The sequence below is a fragment of the Hyperoodon ampullatus genome (genome assembly GCF_949752795.1).
Source record: "Hyperoodon ampullatus genome assembly, chromosome: 2".
In the NCBI taxonomy this organism is placed as follows: Eukaryota; Metazoa; Chordata; class Mammalia; order Artiodactyla; family Ziphiidae; genus Hyperoodon; species Hyperoodon ampullatus.
The window spans coordinates 27,135,003-27,159,331 of record NC_136915.1 but is presented as its reverse complement, the minus strand read 5'-3'; the positions used below and the strand labels follow the sequence as shown (position 1 = coordinate 27,159,331).

Below are 24,329 nucleotides of genomic sequence, written 5' to 3'. Positions count from 1 at the left end.
TTGGAATGCATAGAGGCTTCCACCAGGGAAAATATGCTTGCTCCCCACCCTCACGCCCATGAATCTTGTGCTCTCTGGGGCACCAGCTTGCCATTGTCAGTGTTAATTGTGACTCTGCTACTGTGTGACTTTGGGCTGGTCACTGCATATCTTCCTGGAAAATGGGCATAAAAATCCCTGCATCCTTTAAGGTCAGGAACCTTGTGGAAGTCCAGTGCGGGCATGAGGAATGAATGTTAACTTCTTTTGTGAGGTAGAATAGAAGAGACCAAGCTGAAAAGATAGAAAATTCATTTCCAAGATACAGAAAATGAGTTCCGGGACTTCCCTGGTGGTCCAGTGGTTAAGACTCCACACTTCCACTACAGGGGTCATGGGTTTTGATCTCTGGTCGCGGAATTAAGATCCTGCATGCCACGTGGCATGGCAGGAAAAAAAAAAAAAAAAAAAGGAAATGAGTTGCAATAAGCCTGTGGGGAAACATAATTGTTTTATAATCACTCTCTGGACTAAAGGTCTTGCCAGGACCTCAGGGGTTGCTTCATGGGGGGTGTGGATGAAACTTTCACACACCAAAAATCTGTCCAAGAGAAAGTCATCTCTTTTGAGAAAAACTACCTTTTCCTGTTTATTACAGAATCCATTATAGAATTTTTTGAAAATATAAATATGCACAAAGAAGGGGAGAAGCTCCTGCAATCACACTATACAGAGATCATCACTTGTAACTATCAAACAAATTGGGATTTTGTTGCAGCTGTAGTTTTGTATCCTGTTTGGTGAACATTTTCCCATGCAATTAAATATTTTATGCATTGCGGGGGGGGGGGGATTCCAGTATACAAATTTGTTGCAATTTATTTAACTAAGCTCTTATTGTTGAACATATAGCATATTGCCTTTGTTTTTCGTTTTTGTTTTTTTATTTACTTGTTTTGGACTTTGGGGCTGTTATAAGTGCTTCAATTAGTATCTTTGTTAGACAGATCTTTACGTATATCGTAGATTATGTCCTTTGAATTCCTGGAAGTGGAATTGCTGGACCAAAGGATATTTGATACATATTTGCCAATTTGTCTTCTAAGACTGATTTCATCCATTTGTACTCCCACGGGCAATTTTATAGGACTTCACTGGGGTTGCCGGTGTCATTAACTGTCAAAAGCCAACCTAGAACTCCCAGCCGAGCCTCTAGGCTTGCTTCATGTTTTCCCGCCCACTCTGCATACCCGCCGCGCGCCCCACAGCGCCGTCCATGGTGGCCCGCCCCTTCCTTGCTCCCTTACCGATTCTGTCCAATCAAAAGCAGCCTTCCCCAGTATCGCTGAGTGGTTGGTAAGATGAAGTTTCCGTCACGCTCGGGGGTGGGCGGAGCGGACTGACGGACGTGTCGACGGGCCAGTGTGAACAGCGAGGGGGGCGTGCGTGGCGTGCGTGGCGCGCTGGCCTGGAAGCGGTGGACTTGCGAGGACTGTCGGCGGGTTGAGCGGCGAGAGGCTTCGGCGGCCATGGCTCCCAACGTGCCCGTAGCCGAACCGGCTAGAGAGTGTCCTGAAGGCATCCGGGCCGTGCTTCTGGGGCCGCCCGGAGCCGGCAAGGGTACCCAGGTGAGTTGCTGAGCCGGGCTTGTCGGCAGAGCCCGTGGGACTCGAAGGTCAGGGCTGCCGGAAGTCTGGGTCGCCCCTGAGCCGGGCCCGCTGGCTGAAGCCTGGAGGGGTACCCTGGCTGGCGTCTGGGGTTCTAGCAGGTGTTTGGGGGAGGGTCCACATTGGAGGTCGAGGGAGTCTGAGTTAGAGTTCTTGAGGGACCCAGGCTTGAGGTGCCGTGTTAGGTGATTCTAAGGACTGATTAGATCCCTTAAGGGTTTAGAAGCTGGGAAGATTTGAAGGGTAAAGTGAGCCCTGGGCTGAGGCATGTAGATACACCCCGAGTGGACGCAGGGACCCCAGATTGCCTGCGATTTGATTTGGTAGTGGGTTGTCGAGGGTTACGTTCCAGGCACTCGGGGTAGGGGGACGTTTCTGGTAATGACTAATGCCTGAAGGTGGAGTAGCATCTCCCGCTCATGGGGGAAAGCGGGAGCTGGCCTGTGCTGGTTAGGAGTACTGCTAAGAGAAGTGAGGTATGACTTGCCTGAGACAGTTAAGTTGGGGGGATGGGAGAGAGTACCTCAATATACAGGTGAGAAAACAGGCCCAGAGAGGTCAGGCGGCTTTCTCAAGTTAGCAAAATTGACTTCATGGAGCCTGGAACCTCAGGGCTCTGAGTGATTGGAGTCTGAAGTTACCTTCTGCTGACCGTGGGGCCTCACTTGGCACCTGGGACATAATGGGCCCATAGATCAAGGTTGGGATTTATGATCTCACTTAGGATTTCGAAGCCCATAGGTTGGATTATCAATATCCTCCTCCTGCCTGGGGTCTGGCATTGCCCCCCACCCCTGCCCTCAAGTTTTTGCTTGCTGTTAGAGTCTAAAGAGGGAATTCCTGAAAGTCTGATCTGCTAAGGGAATGGGGTTCTGGGTGCTGCTCTGTGCCCCCTCTTCTCTTCTGAGCCCTTGCAAAGATTGCAGAGTCCTGGCAGACAGATCATTTGTCTTCCTCATTCTTGGGGCTCCTGTGACACCCAGCACATTATTTGATGAGGTTACTGGAAATGGATGAACACAGATTCATGTGGGTGATGAGGAGAAGGGGAGTCTTCGAGATTCAGTTCATTCCTGTGACTTTGCTTTTTGGCTCTTGTCTACTAGGTGAAGAAAGACCACTTTCCCTTTTCTCTCTATAGCCAGAGCCGATTTGCCTTTGGGGGTCATTGTTACCTAACCCCCTTGTCCTCAGTAACATTGAATGCTCCTCTTTCCTGTTGCTACCACCCTCAGTTATTAGGTAACCTGCAGTTTAGGAATGTTTAATCCCAAACTCTACGGACTTTTGCTGTGAGTGACCGAGATAAATGAGGTAGCTCAAATGCATGAGTTGTTTTTTCTTAGTTCATATTGAAGTTAATAATTTCAGTAGTTGTGAAATGGACAACCCATCCCTGTGCTGAGACAAGGGCTTTATAGTTTAGCAAGCTTTGTAACTTCTAAGCCTCACTGCTCTCACCTGAAAAATGGGGCTAATACTTAACCTTACTCATTCAACATGTCATGAGCACCGAACACTGGAGACAGAGCACTAAAGGAGACTGATAAGGTCCTTGCCCCCCTAGACCAAAAGTTAACAAGGATACTGGAAAATTAGGTTATATATGTGTGTAAAGCACACCTAGATGACAACGTGGCACATAGTAGGTGTTCACTAATTATTGACTCCCTATCTTAGTAACACATCCCCCCACCCCCCAACTCAGCTGTATCTCGGTGTAAAGGGTGATGTTTTCAGGACGTTTTGAAGAAAATTATACTATGAGCTGATTTATAAGGGTGTATGTATGATGAGAGTTGGTCAGAGAAGGCCTTGTGGAAGTCGAGGAGATGTGATTAGAGCTGGGACTTAAGGGTAAGATTTACACAAGTCGCTTAACCTCTGTACACTTTTCTCTCCATAACTGGAACAATAGGAATACTGGTGGTTGTAGTTTTAATGAGTTTTAAAAAAACAGTGTTCCTAAATCAGAGGTTGCAAAGTGGCAGCCTGCAGCAGAATTTAGCCTGCAGACACACCCCAGCTTTTTATTATGAAGAGTTTGAATACACAAAAGAAGACAGGATTGTGTAATGAGCCCCCATGTACCCATTATCCAGCCCCAGCTACCATCAGCTGGTGGCCATTCCTTCCCCATCCACTCTCCCTTCACAGATTATTTTAGGGCAGCTCCCAGACATTATAACACTTCATTTGTAAATATTTCAATGTGTATTTCTAAAAGACAAATTCTTTTTTGTAAACAAGCACACTATCCCCTAAAAACAATAATAACAGTAAATGTTTACATTTCCATTCATTTGTCTCACAAATATGATCATTTCAAGTCCCTTTTAATTTACAGGTTCCCCCCTTTTTTTTTTCCTTGCAGCTTTTTTGTGGAAGTTGTTTATTCTGGGAGTATCCCTCTTTCTGAGAATTTTTTTATTGTATCCCCATGCCATATTTAACATCTTCCTCTTTCTTTCCTGTAAAATAACAACCAGATCTGGGTTTACTTTTTGGCCCAACTACATCACAGGTGGTGGTGTGCTGTCCATTAGGAGGCATACTGTGTCTGCTTATCTCTGGTGTTCAATGCCTGGGTCCAGGAATTCACTGTGGGTGGCAAAATGGTGATGTTCTACTTATATCATTCCCTTTTCATTTATTAGCTGAAATATTTCTATAAAGAGAAACTTCTCACCTACTATCTGGTATGGTTTGTACAGTAAGGGTAGGTTAAATGCTTGATTTATCCCTATAATTTGTCAGCTTTCAAAATAATAAGTTGACCACACAGTGTTTTCAGTTGCGAAATTTCACTTAAAAATCCAGAGCTCTCGTTTCTCTTTGAGAAGTCAGATCTGGTGGTTCTGAGCCTCCATTCTAGCGTGGCATGCAGTTGAGTGGAGATGCCGCTTTGGGTGGTCCATGTGCTCTCCTATCCCCTGCATAGCCCTCTTCGCTGCCTGTTGCTTATATTTGACCCACTTCATTTGTGTTACCTGCCTGGTAAATGTTTGTGGTCTTTGATGTAAAATCCTAACCTGGGTTAGTGCCTAGTGCCTGCTCAGTAATGTTTGTTTTCTTCCCACTAGTGCTTCCTTTTATACCTGCATAACTCAGTATTTTAGGTATTTAATGTTGGCATGACTGAAATAATCTGTTTCCTTTTAAAACTTTTTACTTTTAACTAAAATAGTTAAACATTTTAAAACTACCTGCTTTTGCATCAACATAATAATGTCTAAAACATCCGGAACACTTAGATTTGTTGTTTTGTTTAAATAACCTTACTTCCCTGTCTCCCTTTTAGGGTTAGATGTTCCTATGGTGTGGCTAAAACGGGTATGTTTTCTGTTTCCTCTGCCAGCCCCTTTCATAGTTTCTTCCATGTGTCCAGCTGACACCAGTTCTTCAAGGCCAGCACACCTAGGCCGTCAGCTGCCATCTTGCAGGTCAGGCTCTGTCAGTTATGTCAGTGCATTGACGCTCACAGTGCGGAAACAACTCTGTGAGACCCGTGCTCTTACTCCCCCTTTTACAGGTAGAGAAACTAAAGCTCAAAGAGCTTGTTCTCTAGGTTACAGGGCAAGTAATTGGCTGATCTTGCATCTGAATGACCTCAAAGCTCCTGCTCTTTCTGCTGCTATCTGCTGCCCTGGGTTAGATTTGTCTCCTGCCCTATGCATGTTTTGTTGGATAAGTTCCATGCCAGAGATGCAGGGCAGCCCTTGCCCTCAAGAGGGTTTAATATTGCAAAATAGTCACCCTTTGCTGGGTTAAGTGACAGACCCTACCCCCCACAGCCAAAGATGTTACAGGTGTCATCTGATTTAATCCTGCAGCCCTAGGAGGAAGGTCCTGTTGTTATCTTTGCCTTTGCCTGGTAAACTGAGGCCCAGTGTGTATCTTGCCCCAGGACATACATAAAGTAGCAAAGATAGGATTTGAATTCGTGACGGATTCTTTTTTTTTTTTTTTTTTTTGCGGTATGCGGGCCTCTCACTGCTGTGGCCTCTCCTGTTGCGGAGCACAGGCTCCGGACGCGCAGGCTCAGCGGCCATGGCTCACGGGCCCAGCCGCTCCGCGGCATGTGGGATCTTCCCGGACCAGGGCACGAACCCGTGTCCCCTGCATCGGCAGGCGGACTCTCAACCACTGCGCCACCAGGGAAGCCCTCGTGACTGATTCTTGAACAGTGTTACCATCTTATCGTTGCTATCAGTCTAGGTGTAGGGGCAGAAATGAACATGCATGCAAGCAGTACTTACTAGTGCAGAGTACCATATGGGAAGTGTGAGATGAGTGACTGACAAATGCTAGGACAGTTCGGGGTTAGAAAAGAACTATAATTTGTTGAGAGTCTTCCATTCTTCCTCCTACACACCCAGTGATGTTGGTACTAATATATCCAATTTATAGTGATTAAAGGATCTCTGGCCTGAGGTTACATGGTCAGTTAACAGGCGGAGCTGAAATTCAAACACAGGTTTCTATGCTTTTAAAAAACTTTTTAATTGAAATATAATATACATAGAGAAAGGTGCAGATATCCTAGGTGGGCAGCTTGATGAATTTTCACATGTGAACACACTTGTGTAGCTTATACCCATATGAAGAAACAGAACATTGCCAGCACCGTGAAGGCCTCCCTGTGCTCCCTTCCACACATATACACACACTTCCCCAAGGACAGCCACTAAGGCTCGGGGGGGGGGGGGGGGGCGGGGGCGGGGTGTTGTTAGTAAAGCCATGTGGTGTCATGGATAAGAGCTAGGGCTCGACAGTCTTGAGGCCAGTTGCCAGATCTGTTGTTACTAGCTTTGTGATCTTGGGCAACTTAGCCTCTGAATTTCATTTGTAAAATGCAGATAAAAATAGTTACTACCTCACATATTTGTTATGTATTATACGTACTAAATACTGTAAAACAATGCATGGAAAAATTGCTTGGCATCTTGCAAACACCCAGTTAGCTGATGTTGATGTGATTCCTTCTGGGAGGAAGAAAGGGTAGTTGGGGAGGGTTTTTGGTGGGAGAGATATGCTCAGAATTTGACTACAGAGGAGGGTAGAGCTTGGACCAGTAGGAGGAAGGGAGAGGGCATTCTTGCATAGAGAGGATCTTGAGCCAAGGTCCATGGAGAGGCTTATGTAATTGGAAAGCATATATAGAGCAGCTGTTTGCCGTTGTGCAGGGCATCCTGGTAGGGGACTTGTGGAGGCAAATTTGAGTAGCTTGGGAGGTATAGGAAGTTGGTTGTGGACGACACTGAGTGCTGGACTAAGGTATTGAGACTTCTCCCCTGTTGCCCTGGGGGAACGTTGAGGCTTCTGAATGTATGTTTGTTGGGGGGTGGGTAATATGTCCAGCAGTATTTTAGGAGATGATTGCAGCTACATGTACAGAAGCGTTGGAGGTGGAAGTGGGAAAGACAGCAGTAGAAAGATGATTTCGAGGTAAGAAAACAAGTGAGCTTGATTAAATCAAATCTTAAAGACTGACATTTTCCCTTTATTTCCCTAAATGCCAGGCACTATGCTGGATTCTTTTGTGTATATGATCTTGCCAAATCCCCATAACAGCTCTGAAAGTAGACATTGTTGTCTGTACAGTAAGTCCCCTACATACAAATGAGTTCCATTCCGAGAGCGTGTTGGTAAGTCAGATTTGTTCGTAAGTCCAACAAAGTTAGCCTAGGTACCCAACTAACACAATCAGCTATATAGTACTGTGCTGTAATAGGTTTATAATACTTTTCACACCAGTAATACATAAAAATAAAATAAAGAAAACATTTTTAATCATACAGTACAGTACCTTGAAAAGTACAGTGGTACAGTACAACAGCTGGCATACAGGGGCATAGGGTGAACAGGCAAGAAGAGTTACCGACTGGAGTAGGGAGAGGAGGTGGGAGATGGTAGAGCTGAAGGATCGTCAGCAATAGGAGACGGAGGGCAAGCTGCAGTTTCACTCACGTCTGACGTCGATGGCACAGGTTCTGGTTCCTTGCTGGATTCAACTCTGTCTACCCTCTTGAAAAAATGATCCAGTGATGTCTGGGTAGTAGCTCTTTTTTTCTCATCATAGATGGCACAGTACCGCTGGATTGCATTCTGAACGGCTGCTGCAAGCTTCGTGTACCGTCCTACGTTCAGGTGCTGTGCCTCAAAAACTAACAGTGCCTCCTCAAATAAAGAAAATCCCCTTGCCATTTCCTGCATCGTGAATCTCTTCAGTTCTTCAGTTACTTCTTCCTCTTTTCTGTCTTCGTCCTTTCTCTGGGCCTCCAATTCCTGGCACTTCTTAGCAGTACCAGCTACATCACCGCTGCTTTTACACTTGTTTCAGGACATCCTGGGCTTGAAATAAAGATACTATACTTCTGTACTCTTATACAGTACTGTACGGTAAACTATACAAAAGCGCAACCACTTGTAGAGGATGCATGCACGTGACAGTGTATGCCAGACACGTGAACTTCCATGATTGGACGTGTGAACGCACGTCTGCATCTTTGAAAGTTTGCAGCTTGACTTACTGTACTCTAGAGATGAAGAAACCAAGGCCTTAAGGCTATATATCTTGTTCAAGGTGACACAGTGAGTAAACTGTAAATCCCAGATCTGTACCACTATAAAACCCAGTCTTGCACCCCTGCCCCAGGGCTTCACAATCTCTGTGCGTCAGAGTCCCACCATGCTACCTGAAAACCACTCAATCATACACTTCAAGGGCAGGCCTGGCTTTGTATTTTTAGCAAGTGCCCCGGATGATTGTGATAATACACTGACGCATAAGAACACTAACCTCACCATGCTGCCTCCCTAGTGGTTTTAGCCATTCTGAACCACACCCCCTTCCCAAACCACAGGTTTCTCATACAGATGGGGGGGCCTATTTCTTGGGCTCAACAGTAGCCCATGGCTAGTGAGACACATGTGGCTCAGGGCCTCAGCAGCAGCTAAGTGTGGTCCAGGGGTCAGCAGCACAGCCAGGCCTGGAAGCTTGTTTAAAATGCAGATGCTCAGGGCGGGCCCTGTAGAATCAGAATCTGCATTTTAGCAGTACCCTCTGGTGGTTTGGAGTAGGAGAAACATTGCTCTAAAAAAAGTATAAGGGCTTCCCTGGTGGCACAGTGGTTGAGAGTGCACCTGCCGATACAGGGGACACGGGTTCGTGCCCCAGCCCGGGAAGATCCCACATACCACGGAGCAGCTGGGCCCGTGAGCCGTGGCCGCTGAGCCTGCACGTCCGGAGCCTGTGCTCCGCAACGGGAGAGACCACAGCAGTGAGAGGGCCCACGCACTGCAAAAAAAAAGAAAAAAAAAAAACAGAAAAAAAAAAGTATAAGCGTGAAGTGTAAGGGGAATGAAATACAGCTATTTCATCAGGCTGCTTCTATAGTTTGCAAGTAAAGAGTAATGCAAAAAAGAAAGACCTTGGGCTTCCCTGGTGGCGCAGTGGTTGGGAGTCCGCCTGCTGATGCAGGGGACGTGGGTTTGCACCCTGGTCTGGGAGGATCCCACATGCCGCGGAGCGGCTGGGCCCGTGAGCCATGGCCGCTGGGCCTGCGCGTCCGGAGCCTGTGCTCCGCAACGGGAGAGGCCACAGCAGTGAGAGGCCCGCATGTCGCAAAAAAAAAAAAAAAAAGACCTTGAAAGGAGGTCTTTCATTTACTGAATGCCTACGGTGTGTCTGATATTTTGGGTGCTTTATTTCATTTTATCCTCACAACAGCCCTATGAAGTAGACATTATCCCTATTTGGTAAGGAAACTGAGATTCTGAGAAATTAAGTAAGTAGCCAAAGGTCATAAAGCTATTGAGGGCAGCCAGGGTTCATATGCAAATCTGTCTGACTCCAAAGTTAATGCTCTTTGCAGCCCACCCCATTGACTCTCATGCAGCCCGCAAGAAATGAAGGAGTTAGTCTTCCGCCATGCTGCGTCTTCCCTCTGGGAGTGTGCTTCCACACAGCCGGAGAGTCTAGTCACCTGAAATAGCACAGAAGAGTCCTATGGTTTAGAGTGGTAAAAATTGGAAGGTTAGGTTCTGTGCTAACAGCTTTTCTCTGGTGTTTTGGTTACTCTTTCCCCTGGAACAAGCCTGACCTCCCAGTTTTTCACCCAAGTTAATTTCAACAACCAAGGAGAAAGATCGGCAGAAAAGCACAGCTCTCTGGGTTTGTGGCCACTGTGCCAGCCCGAAGGACCAGAAGGTTTTCCATCACCAGGGCATCCTGACCTTCACTGGTTTCCCAAGTGCGGTTTTAAATACCTCATCTTGGTTCCATTTTGCTATGAAGTCAGTTCTCTGAGCTGAATCAGTCCATGAGTCACAAACCAGCACTTGTTGCCCTGAGCCCTGTCTATTTAGCCTTTACCACGTGCACCTAAGAAAGCTCCCGATGAACTGGTTTGAACAAGGTTCCCACCCTACTTCTTTTCCAAAACAATTGAACCAGAAAGCAAAGTGTTAGGCTCCTTGAACTGATTCTATTCCTCATGAATTCTGCGTTCTTTTTTGCCACTACAAAACCAATGTCGAACTCTCCAGGGTCTCTTCTAGTCTTCATTCTGTGGTATAGCCACCAAACTATGAACTCATAGAGGACAGAGTCTGTGTCTCCTATTCATCTGTTTCCCTGGTACCCAGCAGGGTTCTTAGAAGAGGCATCTTCGAAGTATTAGTATTTTCTTTCTGTATGAATGAATATGGAATTAAGACAGGGGTTACAGTAACAGCTGATGTTCACTGAGCACTTACAAAGTGCCTGGCCCTGCATATGTGGAATTTTATATAATCTCATCAGCCCAGTGATACAGGTACTATTACCATCTCCATTTTACCTAGAGGAAATTTAAAATTTAGAAAAATGATATAATTCTTCTCAAGTCACATAACCAGTCATTGGTGGACCTGGTGTCTGAAACCCAGGCGTTTGACTCTCAAGCCCATGCTCTTAGCCAAAAGGCTATCCTGCTCCCTAAAGCTACTAAGCAGTTACTGTTTGCCAGGTGCTCTTCATATATATATCTCGTCTGATCCTCACAGCTACCTTCTGAGACAGAGACTTTTTGCCTTCATTTTAGACAGATGAGAAAACGGAGCCTCTTGAGAGGTTAAGTGATTTGGCCCAGATAATGCAGCTACCTAGTGACAGGGAAGGGAAGAACCGAGTCTGCCCAAGGGAGACTTCTGCGCCTGGCTCCAGCTGCCTCCCACACTGGTGACCACAGTACTTGACAGCCACACGTCCATCCCTTTGGCGAATATTCATTCAGCACATTACATGCCAGGCATTGTGCCAGGTGCTTTATATACATGAACTCATTTAAACTTCTGAGCAACCGTGTGAAGTGTTGGTACTGCTGTTTCTGTTTTTCCCATTTATAATGGGGAAACTGAGGCTTATGTGTCACTAGTGTGTCTAGTGGAAGTAGTGATAATAGCTGATATTTATGATGGCTTCCTGTGCTAGGTGCACTGTTTTAAGTGCCTTATATGTATTATCTCATGTAATTCTTAACTACAACCCTATAATCATATGTTAGAATATAATGTAAGGTACTTTTATCCCAGTTACAGGTAAGGAAATAGGCATTTGTCTGAGTTCACATAGCCAGTAAGTGGCAGGGCCAGGTTCACACCCAGGCAGTCTAACTCCAAGGCCTGCACTGTTAACCGTATCTTGTTTTTTGTCTTCCCCTTCATAGGCACCCAAGTTGGCTGAAAACTTCTGTGTCTGCCATTTGGCTACTGGGGACATGCTGAGGGCCATGGTGGCTTCTGGCTCAGAGCTGGGAAAAAAGCTGAAGGCAACTATGGATGCTGGGAAACTGGTAGGTTTGGTGGTACCAGTGAATGTTGAGATTCCTCAGAGTCTAGATCTGCCCTGCCTAATAGGGTGAGCACCAGCTACATGTAACTACTGAAATTAATTTTAATTTAATTTAATTTAAAATTAACTTCCTCAGTTTCACTTGCCACATTTCAAGTTTTTGCTAGCCCGCACAGATATAGAACATTTTAATCATTGTAGAAAGTTCTGTTGGACAGCCCTGTGCTGTGGGGTGTTTTAACAAACTTGCACATTATATGAACTTTTACAGTAGCAAGTTACTTGGTTCATTCTGAATTTACGACACTTATTTTATTCACGGTATTCTTAAAGTTCCTTTGTGCTGGCACATTTTGTAATATACCCAGTTTTAAGGCCAAGAATGAAACTGCCATCCCTAGGCCAGAACTCAAGGGTGATTCAAGAGAGGACTCAGGAAGTCTCAGAAGTGTTTTTAATCTACTTTTGTGATTCTGTTCTGTGTCTTTAACAGAGGGGTTGCTTGGCAGTTGACAAAAGTAGTCCTTATTTGGTGAATATAATAGCATTTTCTCTTGTTTTTAGTCCAGTTGATCTCATTGGAGAAGTACAATTTATTACCTACTAAATGTTTTTTGATTAGTGCCAGAGCTTAATTGTAACTGAGTTATTCTGGGACTTGGCCTTGGGAAGAAGTCATTTTGTGCTTGGCTCTCTGGTCTTTACATATCTTAGAATGTTGGTTGGGGTGGGTGCTGGGCCTCCTGTCAGGCTTTGAGATTCTGGACCTGGTGTAGCCCTGCCTGTGTGCCCAGCTGCCCCTTTACTTCTAGCTTTCCCTTCGTGTTAATGAGGCCGTAAGTCAAGCCATAAGGCTAGATATTTTGGACTTTGGGTCTTGGTGGAAGATCCCGTACTGAGAAAAAATTGGGTTGTGGCAATGAGATTACTTATCACCAGCCTTCACTTAGTCGCAGAGCTTATACTTTGTCCCCAAGTTTACAGCTGGTCCCAGGAGATAAGAGCATTAGCCACCAAAATGGACAGCCTTCACTCTAATACTGGCAGGGAACTTTTCTTGCAGTGAAAGCCCAGGAGGAAAACCAGTTTTTGGAAGCTAGGAAGGATCCTTGTTGGGGTTTTTAGAGAGGCTCAGAGGAGTGTTGGGCTGGCTTCTTGGTTCCTTGGTTCTGAACCAGTCTTGCCAAGGTCAGTGAACTTCTCTGTTGCTTCATGTCCGAGACAGCCTGGGTCGCTTTACTGTTAGCCTAATCAAAATTGTGAAACAGGTAAAGTTGGTGCCTTTCTCCATTCTGGTCAACCCCCGTTCTCTCCTAGAGCCCTCCTCAGGTGGTCTCTCAGCCATATGTCCTCACTTATGTCTTGAAGACAGCTGATTGCTGAGGAGCTGTTATCTGATTGCTAGGACTCTGACTAATGGCCAGGGAGGCTTTCAGGACCTAAGAAGTGGAGGTCTCCTGGCAGGGTGATAGGCACTCCTCTTCCCTCACCCAGATTACTGGGACACAGGAGAATCTCAAGGGAAGAGAATGTGTATATAGCAGCCACAGAAATAATCATGAAACTGAATCTTCCAAATGGAGCCACTCCATATTTGCTCTGATTTTTGCTTCTTCGGGGTCAAGAACCTGTTTAGTAATCAGGTTATACAGACATAAACTTATGACCCTGGAGTTGGGCTAATGCCACCTAGTTAATGGATTTAACCCCAAGATTGTTTTGTTCTTGACTTCCAGGTGAGCGATGAAATGGTCGTGGAGCTCATTGAGAAGAATTTGGAGACGCCTCCATGCAAAAATGGTTTTCTTTTAGATGGCTTCCCTCGGACTGTGAGGCAGGCAGAAATGGTGAGTGGCTTGGTTTTGTATCACCATTGCATGAAAGCAAATCCTGGTCCTCTACCTCTTTATTCCTTTGAGGGAAATGGGTCTTATCAAGCTCTGGTAGCTTAGGTGGGCCACACGCTTTTTTACAGCTTGATGACCTCATGGAGAAGAGGAAAGAGAAGCTTGATTCTGTGATTGAATTCAGCATCCCAGACTCTCTGCTGATCCGGAGAATCACAGGAAGGTATTTGTCCCCTGAAGGTCCCTTCTTTTCATGCTTCCTCAGAGCTTTGTCAGACGACAGGAACTGCTCCGGCCTAATCCCAGCCATGAAGCTTAGTGCCGTTTCCACGTGGATTGACCTTATTTGGTGACATGGGATGGGGATGTGGAAGGAAGAGCAAGGGATCTGAAGTCCAGCAGCAACTCAGTCCTGTCACCTTTTAACTCTGACCCTAGGCAAGTTTCTTAACCTCTCTAAGGCTGTTTCCTCATATGTAGAGAGGAAGTAATAGTACCTGCTTCAAGGACCCATTGTGCATGGTAGATAGCATGTTGTGCATATTTCAGAGCCTTGCTTACCTGGGTGCTTAAGAAATACTAAATTCCTTACATGTATATCTCCATTTTAGTGCTTTTTAAGTCCGATTTCAGTTGGAGTTGCCATACCTTGCTGTAGGCTTTTTATTATAAAAATAATAGGACCATCTACACAGTATAGAAAATTGAGGAAAAACTTGCTCATGGTACAGCCAGCTTAGCGAATAACACTATAATTTTTTTGCGTGTTTTGTTTTAAAGTGCCTATTTCTCTATAGTAGTTAACGTTGAACACAGAAATGCTTCTGCTTCTGATGAGTTTGCTCCTAAAAAGTGCCACTGCTTTAGGCTACAGTTTCCTCAGCCCTCTTTCACTACCACACTACCATCTGCCTTGTGCCTTCCAAAAATATGTGGGAAGCTCTTAACCACTAACAGACCCTCCCATTCTTGTCCTTATTATGGGCTAAATAGCTTTTTTTTAATCCCTCAGTCACTTTTTTTTTTTTCAATTTATTTATTTGTTTTTATTTTTGGCTGTGTTGGGTCTTCGTTGCTGCGCGTGGGATCTCTCTAGTTGCAGTGAGCGGGTGCTACTCTTCGTTGCGGTGGCTTCTCTTGTTGCAGAGCACGGGCTCTAGGTGCGTGGGCTTCAGTAGTTGTAGCACTGGGGCTCAGTAGTTGTGGCGCGTGGGCTCTAGAGCACAGGCTCAGTAGTTGTGGCCCATGGGCTTAGTTGCTCCGCAGCATGTGGGATCTTCCCAGGCCAGGGCTCGAACCCGTGTCCCCTGCATTGGCAGGCGGATTCTTAACCACTGCACCACCAGGGAAGCCCCCTCAGTCACTTTAATGGAGCCTCAGGAAGGTGGTCAGCCTACCATCTTGAACCAGGCTTCCATGACCATTATTTTTAATTGCTGCATGATATTTCACAGTACATGAACCATCATTTACTTAATTGTTCCCCGATTGTTGTACATTTGTGTTCTTCCAGTTTTCCATTGTTAAATTCATGCTGTGACCATCATAGTACATGTAAGTTTTTTAATTAAGGGGGCAGTGTTTTCGGATTGTACATGTTATTACTTTGATTTCCTAATGAGGTTGAACATTTTTCTCCATGTGTCTGCAGTCCATATCTTTCAGGAGAGAGGCAGCAGGGTAAGTGTTAGAGGTGTTCTCCTGGAAGGCTGTGTTAGATACAGTGGGATCCACCTTATATTAATTTTCTTTTCAAATGTCCAGGTTTCATGTTTCCAGCTATTGCATAGGCTCCTTCAGTGCAGGAATTTTGTTTCTTTGCTCTGGCACAGAGTAGGCAAGCAAAGTTGATGTAGTCCAAGAAGCAGTAGGGTTGACAAGAAGGGACACGACCAGGGCTGGGGTCCCGGACATTGCAAAGCAGATGTTAATAGTACTAGGTGACACGAGGGGCCTTTGATCTGATCAGCGCAGCTTCCTAAGTGCCTGCTTTGTGCAGGCACAGCTCTGGGAGCAGGGCACCAGTAGAGAATATAGAACAATATGCTGGTGCCCATGTCTGACCTCAGAGCGTCTACAATCCCTACATGAAACCTGGGCTGTTTAGTGCAGTAGGGGTCCAGGAAGACAGCCTGGGGGCAGGGAGGGAAGTCTGGCTAGGAGAGGTGTAAAGGCTGACTTGACCTTCCTGGCTAGAGAGGATTTTGCTGAGGCTTTCCCACAAGGGAGTAGAGGCAAGGATGAGTATGCATTGAGGGAGAGGCTCTAGCTAAGGCTTCTGGCAGAATGTCTGTCCAGAGCTGGAGAAATGACCTGGGAGGCTGGGTGGTAGAATGAATGCGGTTGGGAAGGTGGAATGGGAGCCTGGCTGGGGAAGGTCTGCCAAGGAAGAGAGGGTAGACATGACTGAGTCAGGAATCATGGGATGTTCTTAAGCCACTAGGCGTTGTGGCAGATACAGCATTTTAAGAACATTAGCTTGGTCCTGGTATACAGGCTAAATTGAGGGAAATAAGAAACAGACAAGGACCCCACTTGGAGGAGCCTGATGTGATCCACCAGTGAAGTGATGGAGACTGGGGTTGGCTGGTGGGGCACTGAGAGATTCTGAAGAACAAACTCCAGAATTGTAGAGGGCGAAAGAGACAAGACTCGGTCTCTCGGTTTGGAAGTGAGTGGTGTAGTCTGGCCTCTCCCTTACAGAGGAGGAAACAGAACAGGTCAGACTGTGTTAAGGTGTTTTTCCAAGCCCACTTGCATATCAGTGGCAGAACTAGCACCAAAAACCTGTTTTCTGCCTCCTCGTCCACTATGCTGATTGTTGCAAGAAAAAGAGTCAGGAACTAGCCAGTTTAGTATGGATCTTATTTAAATCTGACATGATAAGGACCCCACTGTAAATGTCTTCAGAATTGGCTCTGACCTCACTTCTATGGGTTATTATTTTATTTCTTGCCGTAAGTATGGCTGGTGGGTTTTGATTTTAACCTATTCAGTGTTAGCTCTCTGGTATCATTAGCCTAATGTCTTGTACCATCCCCATTTTGTGGATGAGAAAACAGGTGTCTGAAGTATCACACCCCAGGTAGCAGTGGCTGTAGCATCCCAGCCCGATCCCTCCACATCTTCACCTCCGCCTCCAGGCCAGGCTCAGTGGCTTGTAGAGCTGTTTTGGTTGGTACTTAAGACCAGTCCCATTTTAAGAACTTGGAGATTGGTTTCTTTTCCCTTCTAGGGAATGAGTCTTGCCTTCTTCTTAAAATGATACTTGGAAGTGGGGACGGAGCAGTGTTACATGTAACTGGAGGGCTGAGGGAATCTGGGAATGCTCAAGGGCTGATGTAGAGACGTGGAGAGGAGAGAATTGTGTTTGTTGCAGCCTGGCTGCTGTGTGCCCCGTGCTTTCCAGAAGGTGAAGAAACAAGGTCCAGGGACTTCCCTGGCGGTCCAGTGGTTAAGACTCCGCGCTTCCACCGCAGGGGGCATGGGTTCGATGCTGGTTGGGGAGCTAAGATCCTGCATGCTGCACAGCGTGGCCAAAAAAAAGAAACATTCATGCCCCCAGCCCTTCCCAAAGGAAAGCTGTAGCTGAGCCCTGCAGCTTCTGCTCGTCCTCTCCTTGGGTCTCCTAGTGGGTGTCATTTCCCAGTGGATGCACCAGAGGAACCACTCCAGCAACTCAAATAAAGGAGGACCCAACCTCGTGTTACATGATTGCAGTCACAGGCCCACTCAGTGTAACTTACTCACTCTGCTATCAGCTTGTCCCCCATCCTGTAAATGGACCACCTTATTCTATAAATGGACCACTTGGCCCCCCAAAATATGCTGTCATTAAAACACAGTATCACATTTTACAAATGTGTGGCTTTGATAGTCTAACCCAGACTTTCCCAACTGATGTGCTGAGATATTGACCCCCTCAGCCACCAGAGCAAGCACCCTGAGTACCTTCTGTGTATGCCAAGAGGTGAAAAATGTTGGGAAGCTCTGGCCTAACAGACCTTCATAAGGAGAGTGGCCATCAGTTAAATAAGCAGACCTTGGTTGGCATAGAATTGGGAAGCCACGCGAAGTTGTGGGCACCAGCTGCTGAGCAGTGTTTGGCCTGCCTCCTTCCCTTCTTAGGTTTCGGGGCTCCTGTGGTGTGACCACTCCCAGTCAGGAGCGTGGGCTTGTTGCTTAAGGGGACACAGCAGAGATGCAGCTGCCAGCTACATATTCTGTGCCAAGTAAATGCTGCTTCTTGAGCTCTTTATTCTATGACTTAATATGTTGTTTTCCCTGATGCCTTGAATATTTCCCTCTGATGGCTGGGTTTTCTGTGTCTGTGTGGTCGCAGAGGTGTTCAGCGTTGTCTGCTGGTGTCTGCATTCATAGCACATGTTTTTCCTATGGCACCTTTCTGGTTTTATAACCAAACTAGTTTAGAAAATAAGGTTAGTTTCTCTGTCCTCTGTCCCCCATGGCACTTTGTCCAAATCTCTGTTAAAGGATTACCAAATTTATTGTAGTTATTTATTTCCACATTTGTCTCCCCCTCTAAATTAATCACTGTTTGTGAGCAGGGATCGTGACTCGTTGCTCTGTAGCCCCTGAATTCAGCTTAAGACCTGAATCGGAATGGTCTCACACAGCCGAATTAGGCTGTCGTGATACCAGCCTCTTCAGCCAGCCATGTATTTTAATGTTGGGTCAAAAGAGAAAACATACTCCCTCTGGCATATGCCCAGTTATTTTCCTAAGCAAGAGATTCCTGTAACAAGGTTCTCTGCTGGATTAAAGTCCTTGCATCCAGCTTCTCTGTCTGTGCTTGTCATCTTGGAGACCCCTGGGGTTCCGGCAGCCTGATTCCTGTGCATTTGCTGTCTTTCAGACTGATTCACCCCAAGAGTGGCCGTTCCTACCACGAGGAGTTCAACCCCCCAAAGGAGCCCATGAAAGATGATGTATGTAAATTCAGGATGGGAAGTTTCCTTTTCTTTCCTTCCTCTCTCCTACTTCACTTTTTTTTCTTTTTTCTTTCTTCCCTTTGTTCTTCCCATTTTCCCTTTATTCCTACCAATATTACGAACTTAACCATGAGAAATATTGCTGTCACGTAAATCACATGGGCTGTGGCTCATCTTTAGAGTGTTCCTCCAGGTGGTTTATTGCTTGACCTTGAGGTACCCACCAGTGCCAGCCACTTCCCAGTGCCCAGTGTGTACCTGTCTTTTGTCCAGAGCAGCCCCTTCCTGGCATCATGGCAACCTAAATGGTGAACTAATCAGGAGAAGGCTGCTTGGAAGCCCCGGATTAGAGCCACAGTTGGGAGGACAGTACTGAAGAGATGTTTGTTGACCAGTCCTGCTTCAGAAGAATATCTTCTCTCTCTAGTGACTGTACTGTGCCCTACAGATTCAGAAGAGCTTGGCCAGGTTAACACTGCCAAGTTCCTATGACAGTCTTTAATTGTTTGCAGATGTAAAAGGGGGGTCTCATACATGTTCACTGTGACATTTGCCATAAATAGTTCACCTTGTCTGTTTTAGAACACGCAGGCAACAGTAAGAATTTCCTGGATTTACCTGTGTTATATGAGACAAGTTCATCAGGTCATACATGTTCCAAAGCTATCTGTCAACTTAGTCACGTTTCACAGAGTTGGCAGTTCTGTCACTCAGTGTTCCCTGTCACTTGCCACTTTCAGAATGTTGATGGCCGGCACCCCAGTAAAAACACTGAATACTTATGCAGCTAAGATCCTAATTGCTACTGCATCTGTGATTTTGATGTATTCTCCTGGTCTCAGGGGCCTCTGTCTTTTTTTTTTTTTGGTTTTATTTTTGTTTTGTTTTTTTCTTGCGGTACACGGGCCTCTCACTGTTGTGGCCTCTCCTGTTGTGGAGCACAGGCTCCAGACGCACAGGCTCAGCGGCCATGGCTCCCGGGCCCGGCCGCTCCGCGGCATGTGGGATCTTCCCGGACTGGGGCACGAACCTGTGTCCCCTGCGTCGGCAGGCAGACTCTCAACCACTGCGCCACCAGGGAAGCCCCTCTGTCTTTCTTGTTTCTCACCCTAGAAGTGTTTGTCTTGGAAGCTGAACAGCCTGAGCACAAGCCATGAGAGAGAGACCTTGTCTATCCCCCTGTCTCAGCCCTTTCCTCACAGTTGCTGTTTCAGGCTCCCTGATTTCTCTGGACCAAGTGATCTGCTCCTGGGACCAACTTGCTGGGAATAGTGAAGTTCTTTATAGTTCTTTATTGGAGGGGGTCTAGATTGTCTTGTCTTTCCCTCTGATGGACTTTGGGATCAGACAGCATCTCTCAGATCTGCATCCAGCATTGCATTAGGAGAACTTGCTGAGTCCTGGCCTTTCATTACCCTCTTCCTGTTCTCAGATCACCGGGGAACCCTTGGTCCGCCGATCAGATGATAATGAGAAAGCCTTGAAAATCCGCCTGGAGGCCTATCACACTCAGACTGCCCCGCTGGTGGAGTACTACAGTAAACGGGGGATCCACTCTGCCATCGACGCATCCCAGACCCCTGACGTTGTGTTTGCAAGCATCCTAGCAGCCTTCTCCAAAGCCACATGTAAAGACTTGGTTATGTTTATATAATGTTGGGTCCAAAAAGGAACTTCTTTCTTCTTCCTATTCCTGTTGAAGGAGTGGGTGGGAATGGCAGAGCAGGCAGAGGGAAGCTTCTTCAGGCCAGCAAGAGTATCATTTGATGTACTGATTAAAAAAGCACTTGCTTCATGTATCTTTGGCATGTGTGCAACTCTCATCTCATCTGTGTGTGTGTGCGTGTGTGCATGAGTGTGTCGGTATAAGTATGTGTACACTCTGCTACTTTCTAAGTTATAGGCAAGATTGCTTTACTAGCTGTTTATTTCTTTAGCCATACTCTAGATTTTACTTTTTGACCAAAATAAACTTACTCAGATATCTACCAGGCATTCCAGTTCCCTAGTATTTTTTCCATCTCCAACAGCTAATTAGAAGTCCTGGGTCACATGAAGTCAGGCAGGGCCACAGTTCCTAGTGGCAGACCGTTGGCCAGAAATTCCACTTGTTTTCTCACCCGTAATGAAAAGCCAAATGAGTCAGTGTGTGGAAAGGGATCATTAATTTTTTCCCCCTAAACAGGAAGGAAAAGGCACTTACATTATAGATTCCAGAAATTACTTGCAGAGGGTATCACCATAGAAAGAGCCAGGCTAAGTTGGAATATTTCTGTGAACTGCACCATGGTTCTGTAAAGTAGGAATCATTTGGGACCTGTGTTGAATACTGGATTGTTGCCAAAGAATTAAACCAGGTGAAAGGTCCTTTTGAATTTCGACTATCTTCTGAACATCCAGGCTGGGCATCTGAGGGCAGCCAGTCCACTTCCCCAAAGAGAGACCAGGGTAGGTTTGTTTTTATTTTTAATGTTCGCCTCTGTTTCCAAGTGTGAACAAAACAGTGATTTAAGGATCATTTTGGGATCATTTTGATTAGAGTTTATTCAAACCCAGTCTCTCTGCAGGATGTGAAACCCAAATCAGATGTATCGCTTTTAAACTCAAACCATCTCCCTTCCAGATCCAGTCCTTCACCCCTTACGTCATGATGGTGGTGGCCAGTCTCCCCAAGAAAGGATCACCCCAAAAATAAGATCACCTGTGGCAGTAACCAGCTTTTATTCCTAATCTCAGCTCCCAACTATTAAGCATTTCCTGAGGTTCATGCTGTGCCTTTTGGTCTCTGGTTTGATTTGGGGCAAACAGATGAATTAATAGACTGCTGTGAGGGACCACAAAAACAGCAGCCTCTGGAAAAAAACCATTAAAAAAATCAGTGGCAGGTCCAATAAATAATGCCACCTGCCCAGTGTAATCTGCTGACTCAGTTGAGTGGACTGTAAAGTGCCCAGTCCCCATCTGACCTGAGTTCTCCTGCTGTCTGTGGGACCGCCAGAGGTTTTGTCCTCTGTCCATCTGGAAGCTGGCTATGGGTACGTGGCCATCTCGTGTCCCTCTTTGTCTGCTTCAAGTGAGTGTCTGCTGACTCTGCTCTGCCTCGTTTCCCTGGCTGTAAACTAACTCCATCCATTCTTAACGGAAACCCAATCTGGCATGGGGTGTTTCTGGGAAGCACATGACTTCTGGGAATGGACAAGGAAGGAGAGTGAAACCAAAACTGTCAGCTATGTCTGTGGGGATCTGGGCTCCTTCTCTGGGTGAGGGTGGCCTCATGAATCTTGGAGTCGACTCCTCTTCAAGTAGGGACAGTTGCAGGCATTTGGCCTCAAAGGTGAGGTCCCTGAATGTTTGCTGATAGAGTGTGCGTGATCCTTACTCAAATATTTGTCATCCATCGATATGCATTCACGTGTGTACACACGTGCGTGTGATTTGGGGGCTATCAGTGAAAACTGGAAGATCGTTGGGGTTGCATATGCCCTTTTGGGGGTAGGTATGATTCAATTTTTGCTTCATTTAATTCCAGAACCTTAACCTCAGCAGGCATGAGAGCTTTCACCTGGCAGAGAAATGTCCAGTGTTTAATGCATTTGGTTGCCGGGGCGTGCATGCCCAGCTTCTCTGATATTTACTTGGTTTTTAAAAATCCATTTTGTTCTCTCTTGTTTCCTCTCTATTTCAGCCTAGTAACAGAAGGCCAGGCGAGACTGCACCACTGCTCATCACCCTGCGGCGTGATCCCTGCTCTTAGGTGCTGGGCAGAGGGGAGGGGTGGTCAGGGTAAGGATGGAGAGGGCGGATTGGTGAGGGCTCAAGAGGAGAATGGGGAGAGCAGCAGTGCTGTAGTGAAGCAACTTCTTTTCCATGGAGTAGGAGCCCTAAAAGTATAAGCAAAGGGAAAATTTGATTTTTTAGAACACCGATCGGAGGGTATAAATAGAAACAGGGAGATGCAGTATTATTTCTAAGGAATCACGTTGTCATTTACTCCAGACTGGTGACGATATTTTTTAAAGCCAGTGCCCTAAGACCTCAGCTTTTATTAGAACCTCATGCCAGCCCAGGAATGCAGGAAATCACACTGTTGTCCTGTCTGTCCTGTAGCTTGGAACAGGGCAGGAGTTGACTACTAACCCTGGTTCCCCATACCATGAGATCAAAAAGTCATCTCCCCATTTGAAAGAGATAATAGAGTATGTTCATGGGGGTAGTGGCTCAGCAAATCAGGTTTACTGGAGTCATGGGGCAGGTGGAGCAGGCTGGTCTCACTCCCTTCCCAACTTACCACTGATGTACCAGCCCACCGGCTCTCGTGGGTAAGCTCTCAACAGCCACCCAGCATATGCCACAGTCCTACACTCTTGCCCTCCTCCATCCATGTCGTGTGAAAGGACCCTTTTTAATAAATGAGCAAGTGTCCTAAGCGACCTTATCCAAAGATTGTCCTTTCCATCCTCAAATCCTGTGACTGGGATCACTCAACAACACTGTGATGTATTATTTTCAATGAGGTGCCTTTCTTAACTGTCCAAATGCTGCCTTGTTTGGCCCCTAAATCAATAAAGTGTGTTAAATGTTTGTATCCCTTGTTGTGGCATTTTTTTAAGGGGATGTGGGCCAGTAAAATGACTGAATTCTGGATCTGACATTGAATTCTGGATCTTGTGGTCAGTGGAAGTCGTGAGAAGGCAGGAAAGTCCAAGCGTATGTTCATCAGAAGAGCCTGCACCTTCTTGACCTTCATCTGATGTGCAGGATTTTCTTGAGCCCAAGGACAGGGCAGCTTGGTCTAGTGGAGACCAGCGCTGTGCTTGGAGTTCAGGGGATGTATGACGAATCCCAGCCAATCATTTACTCTGCTCCTGTTTCCCATGTGATAAAGAGACTGGTGATGCCACCTTCTCAGACTCATTGGCAATAAATGAGATTTATAAGAAGAAGCTCTTTGCTTGGTGCCTGGCACACAACAGACACTGGATAAATGCTAGTTGGAACCGAGGATACACAGAAAAAATACCTGCTTCTTGCCAGGCTGGATGATTATTGAGCAGACGGTTGTCTGCAGCCTAGAAAGCCAGTGCTTCTAATCCCTAAGCCAGATTCTTGGCTGCCTTTTCAGCTGCCTCTTTAATATTCTTGGTTGCTTTGTAAATCCATTTCTTCCCCTGCAAAAATGAGCTTAAATCATTTGTCCAAACTGAAGCTCTCATGCTGTTTGGAAGGGCTGCCTTTGCTAGTGAGGTTTCTGAAAAATGACAGCTGTCCTGAAAACAGAGGAAGCTGGGCTGGAAGCGCTGTCCTTCTCCAGGCAGGTGCTCTTGCTCTGGAGAGAGGCAGGCCTGTCCCTGGCATATGAAATCCTGCCCCCTCTTTCAACTCCTCCGTCTTCTGCTCCACCACTTCACTCACCTCTACAGAGTCATTTTCAGGTGTCAGCATGACTTATTTGCCCTGACCTTTTCATCTCCTGAGGTATTTAAATGCTCCATGAAAATTTTCTTCCCTTCCGTGATCATCGTGCAACAAACTGGGGGAAATCTTTGTCAGAGCAGCCTGGGAGCACGCATAGTATGGTTGGAAAGGATAAATTGAAAGAAGACCGGGTGAGCTGTTATTCACTCACTTCTTTGGGTTTGGTCTCCTCATCTGGAAACCAAGATTGGCTGAGGTAAGAGTCGCCACCATGCAGGGAGGGCTGACACGCCAGCTACTGCGCAGTGGCCTCACACCTGCAACCCTGCAAAGCACCCTAGGCAGTTGGAGGTGTCTTCTCCTATCACACTCGAGGAAGCCTATCCTCGGAGTGGTGGTCACATTCCTGAGGGCACTATAAGAAGCAGAGTCGGAACTCGGTCTCTTGACACCGGAGTCTCCCCTTGACCTTGTTGCTGAAGTGATTGAGTGACTTGGCACCGCTGCAGCGAAAAGGGTTCCTCCGGATGGGTTCTTTTTCGTGGACGCCCACACCACCAGAGCTGATTTGGGGGAAATCATTGCCAGTCTGAGGACCCAAGGTGTGTGCTTAGGATTTCGTGTGCATGAAATG

The 24,329-nt window shown here is 46.3% G+C and overlaps 1 protein-coding gene across 2 annotated transcripts; it reads left to right on the top strand.

Annotated features, from left to right (window-relative positions):
• Positions 1-1,497: 1,497 nt before the first annotated feature.
• On the top strand, positions 1,498-20,239 carry AK2 (adenylate kinase 2; the record flags this gene model as incomplete). 2 transcript variants are annotated; one of them, XM_079698053.1, is made up of 6 exons in its annotated part: positions 1,498-1,607; positions 11,357-11,482; positions 13,218-13,328; positions 13,457-13,551; positions 18,205-18,277; positions 19,713-20,239. In XM_079698053.1, exons 1-6 carry the CDS (start codon positions 1,509-1,511, stop codon positions 19,932-19,934), a joined length of 726 nt encoding a protein of 241 aa, XP_079554179.1. In that variant the 5' UTR covers positions 1,498-1,508. The 2 variants fall into 2 exon arrangements, with proteins under 2 accessions (XP_079554179.1, XP_079554180.1); XM_079698054.1 differs by lacking the exons at positions 13,457-13,551; positions 19,713-20,239 and having other exon boundaries at positions 18,205-18,276.
• Between the last annotated feature and the right edge of the window lie 4,090 nt (positions 20,240-24,329).